The sequence below is a fragment of the Papio anubis genome, chromosome 8 (assembly GCF_008728515.1).
Source record: "Papio anubis isolate 15944 chromosome 8, Panubis1.0, whole genome shotgun sequence".
Taxonomy (NCBI): domain Eukaryota; kingdom Metazoa; phylum Chordata; class Mammalia; order Primates; family Cercopithecidae; genus Papio; species Papio anubis.
In genome coordinates this window covers 133,907,554-133,925,077 of record NC_044983.1, presented here as the reverse complement: position 1 = coordinate 133,925,077, position 17,524 = coordinate 133,907,554, and the positions used below count along the sequence as shown (strand labels likewise).

General features: G+C 45.3%; 1 protein-coding gene across 1 annotated transcript in view; it reads left to right on the top strand.

Moving 5' to 3' along the window:
* Window positions 1-17,524, top strand: part of COL22A1 (collagen type XXII alpha 1 chain) — a 326,761-nt gene that overhangs the window by 165,853 nt on the left and 143,384 nt on the right. Inside the window, exon 23 of the mRNA XM_009213647.4 lies at window positions 12,415-12,468. Coding sequence (XP_009211911.2) covers window positions 12,415-12,468 — 54 coding nt within the window. The remainder of the gene's footprint in view (window positions 1-12,414; window positions 12,469-17,524) is intronic.

Below are 17,524 nucleotides of genomic sequence, written 5' to 3'. Positions count from 1 at the left end.
AGCAAGGAGAGAATGAGAACCAAGTGAAAGGGGTTTCCCTTGTAAAACCATCAAATCTTGTGAGACTTATTCACTGCCACGAGAACAGTATGAGGGAATTATCTCCCACCAGGTCCCTCCCACAACACATGGGAATTATGGGAGCTACAAGTCAAGATGAGATTTGGGTGGGGTCACAGCCAAACCATATCACCTTCTTAGATACAACTTCTTTAAACCTGCTGGGTGTGCTTCCCAGGGTGACTATTGTCATCTTCAGAAATACTTTTTACCCTTCTGAGCAATACCAGCCACCCATGCAATGGTGCTTGGCCTGGTCTGAGCCTAACACAATCCACAGGCCTTGGAAATTGGGCAATACACCGGGGTCTGGAGATTTGAGGAATAAAACAAGGAGATCCAGAGAAGCAAGCAGGGTGAGGGTTTGGGGTACAGTGATGATGGGCAAAGGTAGGATATGGTGTTTATTGAGCTCCAATTACATGGCAGCTCCCATAACAGCCCTGCTATCCCCATTTCTGCAGACGAAGGACAGGCTCTGATACAGCACAGCCATCAGTGGCCCCTCAGGGATTCGCACAGGGGGTTGTGTGTCCCCAAAGCCCGACTTCTCATTTTCTCCCTTCTTTCTTTCCATGTGTCAGTCTGTCCAAAAGCTCATGTTGAGTTCTTGTGATGCACAGACACTCTGCTAAATGCTTTGGGATTTTCTGAAAACATTAAGGTCTTGGCTACCAGGAGCTCACAGGTCGGCTAAGGAGCTCAGTGCATGTAAATAGGTGACCTCAATGGAGACTGAGGAAGACTACAGATGTTCAGAGGATAGAGGGGATCTCAGCTTGAGGGAGTCTGCTGAGAGGAGCACGGGGGCTGGAAACTGGCACATCCAAGGGAAAAGGTGATGTTTGAGGTGGCCTTGCAGGAGTGAGTGAGTTTTCCATGGGAGTCAATGGGAGCATTGAAATCAGTGTTTTGGGTATGGAAAGTGCCCCCTTGAGAAGGCATCCTGCCTCTGCACACTTGCTTACACCCATCAGCTTTGTCCTGGACTTCTTCCTCTTCAGTTTGGAAACTCATTGGTATAATTAAAATGGCTGCAGACATGGCTTCTAGTTCAGGCTCTGCTGGCATCATACTGGGGACTCTCAACCAGTTCCTCTTTTCTTCCTCTTGTGTTCCCTTTTCCAACTTTTTTGCTGTTTTTCTTTTACTTGCTCTTATTCCTTCCTGCCCCTTTTGTTCTCACCTTTCCTTCCACAGATTCATCCATTCAACAAATATTTCTTCTTCTGTATCTACTGGGTACCAGGCAGTGTTGTAGGCAAGTAAGTAGTTCAGGAACAAGAAGGAAGCTCCTGCCCACATTGTGTTTATATTCTGGCAGGCAGGGGGAAAGAGACGTAATAGCATGTAAGCAGGTGATGGAGGAAGGCCCAATGAAGACAATTTTCCTTGAACAGGCCCTTTGGGGGTGAGGATGTTGGTCAAACTGATAGCCGGGGAGGAGCCTGACAGGCAGAAGGTCCTGGGGCAGGCACAGGCGCAGAGTGTTAGAGCCCAGAGGTCCATGTGGCTGGACCCAGCAAGGGGCCTGGCAGGAGAAGAGGTTCATTTCAGGCCTCGTGGGCCATCATAAGGACTTTGGCTTTTACCGCAAGTAACCAATGGAGCTTTTACATGTTTTCAAAAAATGTTTTATGATGAAAAACAAATTTACGATGAAAAAATGTTTTATGATGTAATGTTTTATGATGATTGATCATCCACAAAAGTAGAAAGGACAGTAAAATGAACCTTCATATACCCCAAACCCACTCAACACTTATAAGTGATTAAAAAACTTATTTTATATAAACCAACACTCACTTCTACCCACCACTGAATTCACTGAAAGCAAGTCCTAAAATCATCACATCATGTTGTTTCTAAATATTTCAGTATGTTGTCTCCAAAAGAGAAGGAATCTTAAGAGACACAAAACCATAATACCATTATTTTACTTAAATCTATGAACACTGCTTCTGGAAGCTACATCAAATAATTTCATGTTCAAGATGGGCTTATCTCATACATTTCTGGTTGTGGTTGCTCATTCTGGGGTTTCGAGGGTCGCAGTGGCGGGGCCCGGGTTGTGCCCTAAACACATTCACGTGTCTTGTTGTGTTGAGAACAGACTGCAGGAAGGAGGTGAGTTAGGAGGCTCCCACGGTGATCCACTGAGAAAGGGCAGGGGCTGGGCAGAGCATAGGGCTTCTGAGCACCCATCCTCGTTCAGGTCGGATGCCAGGTGGAGGCCATGCTGAGGAAAGGGCAGAAGTCAGGCTCTGAAGGGCCCAGCGTCTAGCAGAGGAGAGTGAACCAAGAGTGACAAGGCGGGATGGCGGGAGCATTAGCACAGGGTGCAGAGCAACACAGAGGACGGCTCCCTGCTTGTCCTGCTTCCTCTAGTGAATCATGGACGATGAGCAAGTGGGTTTTTGGGGGCCCATGGCCTTTCAGTCATCATGGGTAATTCCCTGATTCAGGTTGTGTTCTGTCCTGTGGATATTGCTAGCTCAGTGCCTGCATCTATGGAGAAAAAGGGAGTAGAAGCAAATTGTAATCTTGTGGGCTTGGAAGCAGCTTCCTGTTCAGTCAGTCTCTGGCTGAGTCAGGAAAATGCGAGACAAAATGACTTATTCAAAAAATTATCTCTCTCCTTCCCTTGCCATGACCTGTCATTTCCTCCTCATCAACTTCAATTGAAACATCACTCAGAAGAGCTCCTGGGCATCACTGCACATGCTGAGGCTGTGCAAGGGGAAGAGACGAGGCTGATGGCTGACAGCAGGCAGGAACTTGGGCATGGAGAGACAAACACTAAACACGGGGTTGGGGGCAACAGAACCCAGGCCCTTTATTTTAGAGATTAGCAACAGGCAGACAGGATAATCCCCAGCAAAGTAAATGCATTCATTTTGGACAAAGCTGGTATTTTTCCACATTGACATGGTGAAAGGGAGAATTGAGAGCGAGGCACGCTCCATGCCATCCCCGGAGCTGCAGGAGACGCCCGCCCACCCACCCGCCCGCCTGCTGGAGGGCGGTAGCAGTCACCAGGCAGAGAGATAGAGAAGGACTGCATTTCTCTTTCCAAGGCTTTAATTTCCTGCCTGTTGTCTGAGCTCGGCATTAAGGAGGTTGATCAGGGAGCGCTGTCACCTAGCTGAAATGAGAGATGCTGCAGTTGCATCTGAATCTGGAATGTTTCGGCAGAAGAACCAGCCTGGCTGAAGGCCACTGCAGCAGTGGAACCTTTCAGAGCTTCCAGGAGGCTCACTTTTCCAATAAAAAAATTGTCATGCCTGAATCATCCACCTCAAAATGGCTGTCACTGTTATTCTCACACCACCCCATTTTAATTTTCTGCAGATTTATCTGATATTTTTCTTATTTGAGAATTTGTTTTTGTTTTCTTCAATAGAATGTAAGACTGTGAGAGGAAGGACTTTTTCTTATTTATTTTTGTAACCATAGTAATGAGAAGAGTCACTCACACCTGTAAAACATACATATTTTATAGACACATACGTAGTTATAAATACAATAGGAATATGCATATAAAATATGTGTAATAGATAATGGCATTAATATAATCTCCTACAGTTAGGGAACATAAGTGAATGACTAGAAGAGGACAAGATTCAGAACTGGGTGCCTGGTCACCTGTGTTCTCACCTTCTACAGGGGATGCCTCATTTTGGAGAAGAGAACGTGGTCCCTTCTTACACCTTGCCTTGCTCTGTGGCACTGAGTCTCGGCTGAAATCACCTAGACATCATCTCTCATCTTCTCTGGAAGATTAAAAAAAAAAAAAAAGAAAAATTGCTAAAAAAAATTGTATATTGTGACACATTTCAACAAAATGTAAAATTTGGAATGTCTATGGAAGCATTGTGGCAGCAGGGATCTTTGAGACTCACAGTGAGAAATACATCCAGAAACGTGAATGACCTTCTCAAGGTCACTTAGATCTTTGTCATTGCTCTTCCCACAGTGGGTGACAACCTTTTTGGTTCCTCTGATCATTTTCTCAATATCTTCTGGTTTCTCTTCCCTCTCATCAATAGATGAGGACTGGAGAGGTGATCCTATCCAACAAGATGTCCCCTCTTACAAAGATGGCAGTACTCCCCACCCATCCCACGGTGTTCTTGACTGTGTGTCATTTACTTTAAGAACACATGTTAAAAATGGAATCTCTCTTTAAAGGTGTATAGCTAAGAGAAGGGAGAAAGGAAATAACATTGATGGAATAGTCCCTGCATAGCAGGCACTTCCCTTGGGAACTGTTTGCACCCATGATTCTTATTTAATTCCCACAAGGATTCTATGAGATATGGTGGTTTTAATCCCATTCCACCAATTAGGAGTCTAAGACTTAAAGGTATACATCAAATTACTGAGTGTCACCCAGGCTGTAGGTAATGGGGGTACTGATACCTGGGGCATGAGATCTGCCTGGCTCCAAATTCTCCACCCTCTTTGCTTCGATATTGTGAGTATGAGTCTGTGTGTGTGTGTGTGTGTGTGTGTGTGTATCCATGTGCATATCAGAATTCTAACATGGAAGTTAACTGTCCTTGCTGTGCATGCTTTGAATAGATCTAGGGTGCTCAATACCTGACCATGCCTGTCCAATAGGATGCACTGGGCACGCATCAGCTTAATCCCTGGCTTTCCCTTGGAACCAAGGGTCTCATTATTGTCGAAGTTTATCTGGCCCACCACCTCTGATTTCTAGTAGATTTGAGGAAGGAAACATGGCCAGTCTTTTTCTGCAGTGGCATCCTAGGTTGAATTTGTTTTCGTTTTTCATTCTAAAATCTTTTTCCTGCCTTTTCCTGCTTTACCAGATGGTAACAGTGTTGTTTGGATCCTAGGCTACTGTTTGATTCATTTCATGGCATGAAGCCAGGGTTTATATTAGGACACCCTAGGTTTTCCCTGCACACCTGATTTCAGCTCTAACCAGTAGAAAATAATCATGTTTGACATTTGGAGGTCTGGAGAACAGGAACTGAGCAGAAGACCATACGGCACATATTAGAATCCGTTGCACAAGCAATCTTTTTATCTGTTAATGGCCCCTCAGATGACTGTGTTAACTCATCCTGGCTGGGAGAGAATTGGTGTTCTGAATTTCTAGGCTTCCCTCCTCTCTGTGGGCAGACAGGAAACCTTGGAAATACCAGTTCCGCTCAGCAGCTTGGCATTCAGAATGGCTTGAAAAATCCGCCCTCTTGATAAATTATAAACACTTAATCCAGATATTGTGCTGGGTAGCAATTTAAAAGAGAAAAAAAGAAAAATGACAAGAAACAGGCCTATTGTTAGTAAAACAGCTCTTTATTTCCACAATATTTATTTTTTCTAGCATTTTTCAAATCTCTGCAACCAGTTATGGGACAAAACTGCAGAGGTTACATAGCCGCTGCTACATCTACCTTTATTAGAGTTGCTGCTATCACCACCACCACCAATAATGTTAGCAGTATCACCATCACCATCACCATGATCACCACCACCATTACTACCATCACCATCAACTCCACCATCACCATCATGATCACTACCACCATCATCATCAACTCCACCATCATAATCACTACTACCATCATTATTGATGTATTTATTACGACATTTACATACACTGCATTTCATTATTTCATTTAATGCATGACATGACACTTGTATTTATTACGAGCTACTTATTTATTACTTACTATTTATATTTACTTATTACGACACTGCATTTATCATTTATTAATTATTTATTTACGACATTATTTAATCTTTTATGACATGACATGACACTTTACGACATTAGCTGCTAATTTACATTAATATTAATTTATTTATTTAATTATTTACGACATTACGACACTTATTTATTATTATACTCATTTACTTTACGATGACATGGCGATATTACGACATTAATTGCATTTATTACGACATTACGATACTTAATTTATTTATTTAGTTTATTACTTATTATTAATGATACGATGACTACTTTATTAATTTTACATTACGATTAATCTCTACGACATTTATTAATTTACGACATACTATTATTACTTTATTAATTTACGATACGCATTACGATACACTTTACGAGCATGATTATGATTACGCATGACGACATGACATTAATCTCTACGACATTACGATGACATTATTTCACGATATACGATATTTATTTATTATTACGATACTTTACGACATTACGATACACATTTCTGATGACATGACATTTACGACACGATTACACTGACATACGATTATTGATGATGCATGACATTATTAATTTTACGATACGACACACTTTATTTATTTTATTAATGACACTTCAACATTATACATTACTTTACGCATTACGATTAGCTTTGCTTATTATTACGACACCATCACCATCATCAACTCTTACCATCACCATCATCAACCCTACCATCACCATCACCATCGTGACTATCATCACCACCACCATCATCATCAACTCTACCATCACCATCACCATCACCATCACTACTATCATCACCATAACTACTATCATCACCATCACCATCAACTCAGCCATCACCATCACTACCACCATCACCATCAACTCCACCATCACCACCATCACCATTAATGCCCTCACCATCAATGCCACCACAAGACCCCATCACCACCACCACCACCATCATTATTATCAAAATCACCAACTGCTACCACTGTCCTCACCATAACCACTATTACTAAGTACTTTGTGGACATCATCTAATTTAAACCTGTGGCACTGCTAGGAGGTTGAGATTTTGAAACCAGATCTATTTGGCGCACAGTCTATCACCCACTACAAGAACACAAAGGAGCCAGAATATGACTCTCACTATTTCTTCCTCATAGTCATTATCATCTTCCGCCTCATTCTCATCACTGTCTGTTATAGTTGAGGGATGCTTTATTGTGTTTTATAAATAGCTTCCTCAAATATTAAATCATTTCTTCTCCTATTATCTTTTGAAATAATTATCATGATTATAATCTTCCATGTGGGAAAACAAAGACTCAGCAGGTTAAATGGCTTATCCTTCCAATGTACCTTAGATTTAGACTTTTTTTCCTTACAATATCATAGAGGAAAGGGGTTGAGAGAAAGAACACAGAGAATTCCTTTGATTCTACTCACTTGGAGCTTTGTATCCCACCCCTGGCAATTCTAACTTGTTAGCTCTTGGGTAGCCCTGGGGAATCCATGTCTCAAGTATTTATTTCTCATCAATTGAACTGTTATTTGTCATTACTGCTGAAGCTTCGTGGAAGAGGTGGCACTGAACTGGGATGTGATTTTGGTGGGCTGAGCTGTGAAGGGAGGATTACAGACAGAGGGAGCAGCATGGCAACGGCTCAGGCATCGGAAGTCCTAAGCAGGTGTTTGGGGCTGAGCTAAGCAGTCCATTTGGGCTCTTGCTTGGGAGACAGTGGTGTGAACCCTGGACACCTAATTGAAAAGGTAGGTTAGAACCCCAGGACTTGGAATTTCCAAATCAAACAGCTCAGATATGTCTTTGGGATAATGAAGCTCCTCTAACTACTTAAGAGAAGAGAAGGCGCCTGTGGTCCCAGCTACTCGGGAGGCTGAGGCGGGAGAATGGCGTGAACCCGGGAGGCGGAGCTTGCAGTGAGCTGAGATCCGGCCACTGCACTCCAGCCTGGGCGACAGAGCGAGACTCCGTCTCCAAAAAAAAAAAAAAAAAAAAAAAGAGAAGAGAAGTGACTTGGACAGAGCTTCTTTCACCCTTTGGGAAGGATAACCTGCCTGCACAGGTTGGCCCAGGAGGGCCTGAAGGAAGAGACTGGGCCTGGGAACCGGGTGGGTTCCTGTGGCTACAGAAGGAAGCCACCACCATTACCACTATCACCATCCACCAATTGATGTGGCTACAGAAGGAAGGCCAGCTTTGAGAGACACTGGAATGGCCCATGACGCTGGGGGAGTGGAAGGTACAGAGGCCAGAGAGATGTTACCCTGAGGCTTCTCTGGGTGATGCCCCTTCATGGATGACCCATGAAAGACCTGCTCTGATGCTTTTCTTTCTCTGGCCTCTTGCCACCTTTTTGGTTTTTTTCTCCTTGCTGAAAACCTAATGCTTATGATGTTTGCTTCCATAGATGTGTTTCTTTGCATTTCTCTCTAGTCCACCACGTGCCTCCTACTTGCCCATATGCCTGCTCTTCCAGATCAATTGATTCAACTTTCCTGGCACAGGAACACCTCCTGCATTCATGCCTTTTACAAATCCTCTTGTTAACTTAGGTGTTCACCTTCCTGAGCATGAGTAACGTTGTTACATAAGATCCTGGGGTCAGCTGAGGAAGCAAAGAGCTGCTGAGACCTTGCTGCATCCCCAAATGGTGATCGTGTCACCCCAGAGAGGGAACTGATGCTTCATCCCCCGACCACATCGGCATCTTAATGAGTCATTCTGCTCAGTCATGGCCCTGCATCCCTTCTCTCTCATCCTTTCCTACTAACCATTAGATATTCCAATCTCTCCTTTCAGTCTTTCCTCTCAACACAGTTACGTTGCTGGCTTGGATTCTAATTTCTGATGATTATTCACCAGTTCCTCCCACTGACCTTGAGGGAAAATGGTTTATTCATCTTGTAAATAACCAGTGACTCTCTATAGAGTCACCTGGAAGCAATTGGAGGGGGTGTCTGTCTAGATAGAAAATGGAAGGTGTCTGGTTTCCTTTCCTTGAGGAAGGGGAACTGACAACTCTTAGCTGTCTTATGATCAGCTTCCCGATGTCTGCATTAATCAGAGCAGGATCAGATGGATGGAGAAACCCAGTGCCTCCAAGGCTTGGCTGTCTTCTGAAGGTATCTGTGACCACATTTTGAATTCTACCTGGCAAGTATCAAGAAACTCATTGTGACCCAGACATCATCGCACCCTCCAGCCCGATGCATTCTGTAGCTCAAAGGTGTGGATCCAGGGGCTTCTACACCAGGCTCACTCACTCTCTCTGCTAGTCAATAAATCTCTAAGTTGTATCTTCCCTTCCTCCCTGATATCACTTTTCTCTTACTTTTCACTGCTCTCCCCAGTGCCACTGTCATAGCTTAGGACTGCGTAGTTCTCAAAGGGGCAATTTATTCAGCCCACAAATGTCTATTGAGTGTCCACCATGTGGCAGGCACTGTCCAGAGCCACAGTATATAGCATCAAACAAAAACAGAGCCCGACTCCACTTTCAGGTGGCTTGTGTCCCAGTAGGGGTAGACACACAGTAAATAAGCACAAATGCCAATGGTACATCTGGTGAGGATCCACACTAAGGAAATTACAGCAGGGTGAGAGGACACAATGGGACAGTGGGAGTGCTATTCTGGTGAGGCTGGCCAAAGAGGACATTCAGTTAAAGGAGCATTTGAGCAGAAAGCAAATTGAATTGAAGAATTGATCTGTGTGGATACCTGGGGAACAAACCTAGGCAGAAGGAAACGCCAGTGGAGAGATATTTAGTTTGGAATGTATTTGGCAGATTCAAGGTGGAGGTGGGAGGCCAGTGTGGCTGGAGGTGGGAAGAAAGTACATGGAAATGAGAAGAGGGTTGGAGGAAATGAGTTCGTGGAGGGCAGGCTGGAGGTCATTAAAGTTCTGCTCTAAGTGAGCTGAGAGGCATTGCAGTGTTTTGAGCAGAGGAGACGTGACATGATTTATGTTTTAATGATATCATCCTGGCTGCTTTGAGGAGAAAAGTGCAATGGCCAAATGTGTTCAGGGAGGCACTGTTTAGGAGGCTATTGTAGTGGTTCTGGGGAGAGAGAATGGTGGGCTGGCCCAAGGCGACATTATGGGTTATGCTGGGCAGTGAGAGAAGCAGCTTGATCAGCCTTAATTCATCCTCCCCATTGCTCCTAGGACCAGCATAGATTGGACCAGGTTGTGTGGTCAGTTGAAACCCCTGACCCCTTGCGGGGCTGTGCTTGGTCCAGGCCATTCAAAACCTTCACGACTGCTTGCTGACTGCATCCTACAGCCTCCCATCCTGGGTAACACACAGTCTTTGCCAATGTCTGGCTCTCAGCTGCCTCTGTACACTTTCCTATTCTGTTCCCTGCAGTCAGTTTTTGTCCCACTGGAAAGCTCTTCTTTCTCCTTCCATCATTACATCAGCACCACCTCCCTGGGACATCTGCTTAAGCCATTTAGGCAGAACCAGGACCTCCTGATGCTGCTGCATGCCCAGCACAGTCTGAGTGGTTGTTGCATGGGCTTGTGTCTACCTTCTTAGCAAACTACGAGCCCCTTATCGGCAGAGGCCGTACCTTAATCCTGCCGGTGTCCCCGGGGCTCGGCATTTAGGAGGATTGAGTGTGTGGACAACTAAGCAGGAGAAAGAGGCAGAATTTATCGTCCACTTTCAACCACAATGGGCTAAGTCTAATGTGTGAGACCCCTGAGATTTTAGGGCTTGAAGCTCTGTAAAGAACATTTGCCTCTGAGCTCCACCAAACTTCCCTCATGTGCAACCCTAGTACCTTCGTTCCCTTAATAAAGAGGCATCAACCTCCTCGAGGATTATGTGTAGAATACAGACCTTGGTTTGATGGTGGCATTCGGAAGTGGAGGCAGGAGAATACGGCAACACTGTAGACCATTGCGCCTGGGGAAGGGCTGCTTTTGGGAGGGTGTGGGTAGAGGGATCACAGCCTATTTCCTAGGTTCAACACATACTAGTTGCTCATTAAATATGAGAGGAAGGAAAAAAGGAGGGAAGGAAGAAAGGAAAAGAGAAAAGGAAGGAAAGGAGAAAAGAAGGGGTGGAGAGAGGGAAGAAATGAGAAAGATGCGGACCAGTGGGGAAATAGTGGGATAGTCTGGGCACAGTCTAAGGTAAGAAAAAGGCCTGGCTGGGCACAGTGGCTCACGCCTGTAATCCCAGCACGTTGGGAGGCGGAGGTAGGTGGATCACAAGGTCAGGAGTTTGAGACCAGCCTGACCAACATGGTGAAACCCCGTCTCTACTAAAAATACAAAAAATTAGCCAGGCGTGGTGGCATATGCCTGTATTCTCAGCTACTCAGGAGGCTGAAGCAGGAGAATCACTTGAACCTGGGAGGTGGGGGTTGCAGTGAGCCGAGATTGTGCCACTGCACTCCAGCCTGTTCAACAGAGTGAGACTCTGTCTCGAAAAAAAAAAAAAAAAGGCCTTATTAGTGTGCATAGAACTTATTAGTCTGCATAGAACTGGGTGTGGTCTGAACTCTGCCCCTTACTAGCTGTGCAACGACAGAGACATGAGCTCTGAGCCTCGATTTGCACACTCATCAATGGGATGAAAACATGGGCATTCCGGGATCCTCTTGCAGAGTAAATTAAGAAAGGACCATGTGGGAAGAACTAGAAAGAGAGTTTGCCATGAAATAGGCACACACAAAAAAAGGTAGATCTTATCAAGGTCTTATTTTACTTTCAATTTCCGATTGCAATGCTTTCATTTAATCAAAAATCCACCAGGACAACGCCAAAAAGGGCTGTATTCTGTCCTTCAGATAACCTCTGTTATACAATATATGCCATTACCACATTGTGTAAACTAACCAACACACACCTTACCCCTATTTAAGGAGATGGCCCACACCCCTATTTAAGGGCCCCACAACATCACCTTACTGGATACTGAACATATATGCACTGAAGTGTGGATTCCCACAGCAGAAGAGCAGAAATGCCCTCGGTAACCTCCCTGGCCACGAGGAGAGGGTTGTTTCAGTGTATCATGCCTCATTTGCACGGGGAAAACCATGCACCTGTATAAAGGATACCAGCAACTCTCCATGTGATATGGGATGTGGCTTACATACATTAAATGGAAACAAAGAAGCAAAGTTTAACAGATTGAATGGCATGCTGAAGTCTGTGGAGAAAAGGGGGACGGGGGAGTGTGTGTGTGTGTGTGTGTGTGTGTGTGTGTGTGTAAGGCTTACGGATACATAAAATCTCTCTAGGAGAATTAACCGACATCTGGTAAGATTAGTTGTTTCCAAGGAAAGGAACTGAGTGGCTGAGACTGGGATTAAAAGGAGGCTTTTCTCGGGTATATCTTTCGGTACGTTTTGAATACGGGGCCGTGTGTTACCAAACACATTTAAGTACAGAGCTGGAACCCAGAGCCTTACTCCTGAACTCAGAAAAAGCCTGAGTCCATTTTCCGATTCCACATTGCTCCTCTGTGGGGCGCTCCTGAGGGACAAATGTTAATCCGGGAGGTTGAGAGTAATAAAGACCCAAATGTCCACCGAGACTCATTATTAAACCAGCTCTGGTTGATGATTGCCTGCTTGTTAATTTTAGCTTCTTCTTTTACACTCAGGGGAAGAAAGGTGATGTGGGACCACCTGGAATCCCTGGATCGCTGGGGCCGCAGGTAACTACCTTTTACATTCTCTTCCATAGCAATGCTATGGAAATGCTAAGAGAATGCTAAGAGAAAATGCTAAGAGAAAAGACAGGAGCACTCAGGTGGGCAGTCAGAATCCTGCTGGCCACCTCATCAAACTATTAAAAAGAACGGCCAGTGGGTCATGTGACCTGCCTCCCTCCTCCTCCGCTGTCCTGTGTGGGAGCTGAATGACCATTGTTGGCTATCCTGAAGGAATTGCCATCTGGAGGAGGCAGACAGGGGTGACAAAAGTGATGAGCAGTTCTAGGAGAAACAGAAGTGCTGGGAGGCGAGGGGGGAACCCCAGGATGAGGTGGTGGGGAAATCAGCCACGAGGAGGCTTGTCTCCCCTTGGCAGACAAGGCACTGCCAGCCAGGCAGGGGCGAGAGAAGGGAGGACCTTCCCTGGGTCACAGCTCTGCAGGGACCTGGTGTACCACAGCACAGCACTGGGCAGGAATCGGGCAGCATGTGGTGCCGCCGGAGCACAGGGCACCCAGCAGCAGGGATAGGAAGATGAACCCAGTGAGAGTTGTAACGGGAGCTTACAGCCCCCTTCAGCCACAGACGCCGGAAAACCAAAAGGGCGGCCACTGTCATGGGAGCTAAGAGGCCTGGTTTGGGTCTCAGTCTGTCCTCCAAAACACTGGGACATTGGCCAAGTCCTTCCCCTGCTCAGGCCTCAGTTTCCCCATCTGTAAAATGATGGGGTTAGGGCCCCAGTCACAGAGGCCTCTGTTCCTAGGCAGGTGCTGTCCTAGCTCCCTGGATTCTCTGCCTCCTCCTCCTTCCTCCAGCTTCTCTCGGTCTCTTAGGACTCAGTTCTGGTGTGGCTTCCTCTGTCCTCATACTTGGCCCAACTCCCACGGGCCATACTTGGCCCTGCTCCCACAGGTCCAGCTGTGCCATCCTAGTGATGGCCTTGTGGATCCTGACAACCACCCATCTAGACAGGTACCCTCAGGGTCCTTGTCCCCATGTCATAGATGAGGGGTGAGGCACCAGGTGCAGAGGGCTTCACTCAGGGCCACCCTCTGCTAGGCAGACACCTGGCTTCAAATCCATATCCCTTCCTCCCTACATGACCGAGGCCCAACTCTCTTAGTCTTCCTTATTTGCAAATGCAGTATCACCATGCATTCCCCACAGGGTACCACAGTGTGGACAAAACAGGGCAAGCCCCTGAAGCTCTATGCCTGGCCTTTGCAGTGTAAAGAACTCCCTTCATCCTTTCTTTGACCCCCCCCCCCGCCACCCACCGAATCTTCACTCCTATCCCCCAGTCTGGGCCTCCCCTGTCATCAGTAAGTTCATGCTGAAGCAGGACCAGCAAGCAGAAGGCACAGAGGGAATGGCAGAGACCCAGGCTCAGCTCTCACCACAAAAAAGGAGGGCACATCCGAAGGTTGAGAAAGAGCAGTGACTGTGAGAGGTGATAACGAGGTCCCGAGGCATAGTGCACACGGGGTAGACAGACATGGCTGTCCCTGTTCTCCTGGCCTCTTTGGCACCAAGTAGGTAAGCACGAGTCACTGCTGGACTCTTCTGCTTTGTCCTCCCAGAGCCGTGGTAAAGCAGCGGCTTCAGCACCACCTGGGACTGGACAGCTCCCCCCCCCCCCCCCCCCCCCCCCCCCCCCCCCTGAGGTGGCAGTCACACTGTCCGTCGGCATTGGCAGGGAGGCAGTCATCCGGAAAACACTGCTCACTGCACTTCAGAAGCCCGTTTTTCCTGCTGGCTGACATGAAAGCCTTCTAGTGAAAGATGGCACCTTGGATGCAATCTGAGACTTCATTTCTGCACCCTTCATTTGGGTCAGGATGCAGCAGGGAATAGGAATATATGATCCATCATAATTCACCATGTTCTAAAGATTTCACATTCACTGTGGCATTTTGCTATTAATAATGAAAAACAGAGTGGGTTTTGCCTTATGTTTTATTACCTTGCTTCATAGTGAGTCAACCTTGTATATTTTAAAATCACCATCAATGCAGGTCTATCAAATTATTTTAAGCTATAATTTTTCCCCTTACAACTCTTTGTTTGTTATCTGGGAAGAGAGATTTCATTCTTTCATTTTTAACTTTGAAGTCATTTTCATTCAGTAAATCTTTACTGAATGCCAGACATTGAGCTGTGTGCTATAGATATAAACATTACCAGGCTTTTCATGGCAGGGAGTTGCACCCTGTAATTGTGCACTCTAATGTGTTCAGGGATCTCAGTGGTTAAGAACCAGGCAATATAGCATTTGCAGTATGCACCACCTGGTGGCCTGGATGGGGCCACTGCCTGATGGAATCAAAGCTGTGTTCAGGTCAGCCACTCTTATGCTAAGGGGCCAGGTTTCTTTTTTTTAAAGTTTAATTTATTTTACTTTAAGTTCTGGGATACATGTGCAGAACGTGCAGTATTGTTACATAGGCATGCATGTGCCATGTTGATTTGTTGTACCTATCAATCCGTCATCTAGGTTTTAAGTCCCACATGCATTAGGTATTTGTCCTAATGCTCTCCCTCCCCTTTCCCCCTACCCACTGACAGGCCCCGGTGTATGATGTTCCCCTCCCTGTCCACATGTTCTCATTGTTCAACTCCCACTGATGAGTGAGAACATGTGGTGTTTGGTTTTCTGTTCCTGTGTTAGTTTGCTGAGAATGATGGTTTCCAGATTCATCCATGTCCCTACAAAAGACATGAACTCATTCTTTTTTATGGCTGCATAGTATTCCATGGTGTATATGTGCCACTTTTCTTTATCCAGTCTGTCATTGATGGGCATTTGGGTTGGTTCCAAGTCTTGGCTATTGTGAACAGTGCTGCAGTAAACATACGTGTGCATGTGTCTTTATAGAATGATTTATAATCCTTTGGGTATATACCCAGTAATGGGATTGCTGGATCAAATGGCATTTCTGGTTCTAGATCCTTGAGGAATCGCCACACTGTCTTCCACAATAGTTGAACTAATTTACACTCCCACCAACAGTATAAAAGCGTTCCTGTTTCTCCATAGCAAGAGCCCGGGTTTCAATGCATCTCAGTCATTTCCTCTGGTTCACTCTTCCTGACATATCCATGTGTCTACCTTGCCTGGGCCTTGCCTCTGTTTTTTTCCTGCTTACCATCATGCATTTGCTTCTCATTCATGGATTTATTCATTCAATAGGTTTTTATTAAGTTCACACTGGGTACCAAATTCAGCTCTGGGGATGTAAAATCTAAGTAACTGCTGTCTATGCCATGAGGATTCATACATTAATGGGCCAGAAAGAGACACAGATAGAGACGGTGTTTTCATCTGAATCCTAAATCTTGTATTTATTCAGGCAAGGGGAGGCCCACAGATCAGGAGATGACTGTCATTGGAGATGGTTTGCTCCTCACGGTTTCAATGGACGGGAGTGTCCGTTTCCTGCAGAGCTGTCGGGGAGCAACAGAGGCAGTCTGGAGGCAGAACAAGTGAAAGGCAAACTTGGGCAGGAGCCTCTACTGGGCAAGGGTGAGGCAAGGTCAGTTGCTGAGCAGGCTTAGGATTGGACAGTTTGAATAATTTCTGCAGGCTCCAAGCTGTATGGGTGGTTTCTCACGGTCTAGTACCTGATCCAGGGGTAATTTAGGGCAGAGAGTTAGTGTTCTGTCCCAGACCACAGGAGCCTGATTGAAGAAGGTGGACTAGGGATGGGCTAGTTTGCGTATCAGAGTCCTACTCTCAAGTAAGTCCTTTGCGATCTCTAGGAATTAGCTAATCCTGGAAGGGGAAGGCCCTCCCTACATCCACAAAGCCTCAAGATGTCAAAGCATCATCAAACAAAAGCACAGGATTAATCTGGAAGGAGAATCCACTGAGCTGAACTTTGGAGAGGAAGTCAGGGCTCTGTGGAGGCCCAGAGCAGGATCTTGACACTGACCTGGAAAACTGAGGTTGATCCCATGGCAGCCTGTCCCTGAAAGAGCAGCGGGGAGAAGTAAAGGGAAACATGTGTGTTTGCTTTCTGCTGTTGCCAAGCATTCTCTTTAGCTTTCATACATAATCGTGTCTATTCTTTATAACTGCCTGTGAGCAAAATTTGCTTACCCTCATTTCAAATCTAGAGAAACCAAGCTCAGAGAGTTTAATTAGCTTGGCATTATGGGAAGAGCCAGCACTGCCATCTCAGACTGTGCAAAGCCCCGGGGTGGCTGGGATCCTATAAGATGCTTTTCATGCCTTTCTTTCAAAATGAAATATTCCACCTGCTAGAAAATTTTACAATAAATCTACATATCCATGATGTCCTATGTGGTGACTCCCGTGTCCTGGCAGCCTTTTAGGAAAATTGGAAATCTGGTGTCTGGGCTGGCCAAGTGTTTATGCACAGGCAGTGCGGCTTGGTGCTGTGCTCAGGACGAAGTTCCTTGAATTGGTGGAAATGCAGGCAGGGGAGGCCTTGACCTGAGAAGAGGCTGGGTGGGCTGTGGGCCTGGGCCTCTGTGCAGAAACCCCTTGAAGTGGGAGATCATAGGGTTAGTGCCACAGGGATCTACCATCTCAGAGGAGGATAGCTTCCCCCCAAAATAAACATGTCCAAGTCACGAAGAAATTTGATTGTCATGCTAATTTATGCAAGTAATTTTCATCCATCTTCAAATTCCATCTAACTTTATAAATCCAATTGGAATTAGGTGGTTATTAGGAATCATTATTATTTATTAATGATAATTAGGTTAATTGGTCATTCATGCATCATCGTTGTAACTACTAATCATATTAAATAGTCACTGTAGTATTAGAGGGATCAAGTGTTGTTTCATTAATAATCGGACTGATTGGTTAATTAATAAGTGGTTAATTACTTGTTTTCATTACTAATAATGAAAACAGTCATATTTTGTTGTTAACATTTATGTCTATTGACTAATTTGTTACTCATTGATAATTAGATGATTTGGTTGTTTATTTTGTTAACAGTTATATGAGAAGAAAGAAAAGTAACATTTGTGATGTCCTCCGTGTTCTGGGCTAGTTCACACTTCGTTAATCCACACATAGTGATTT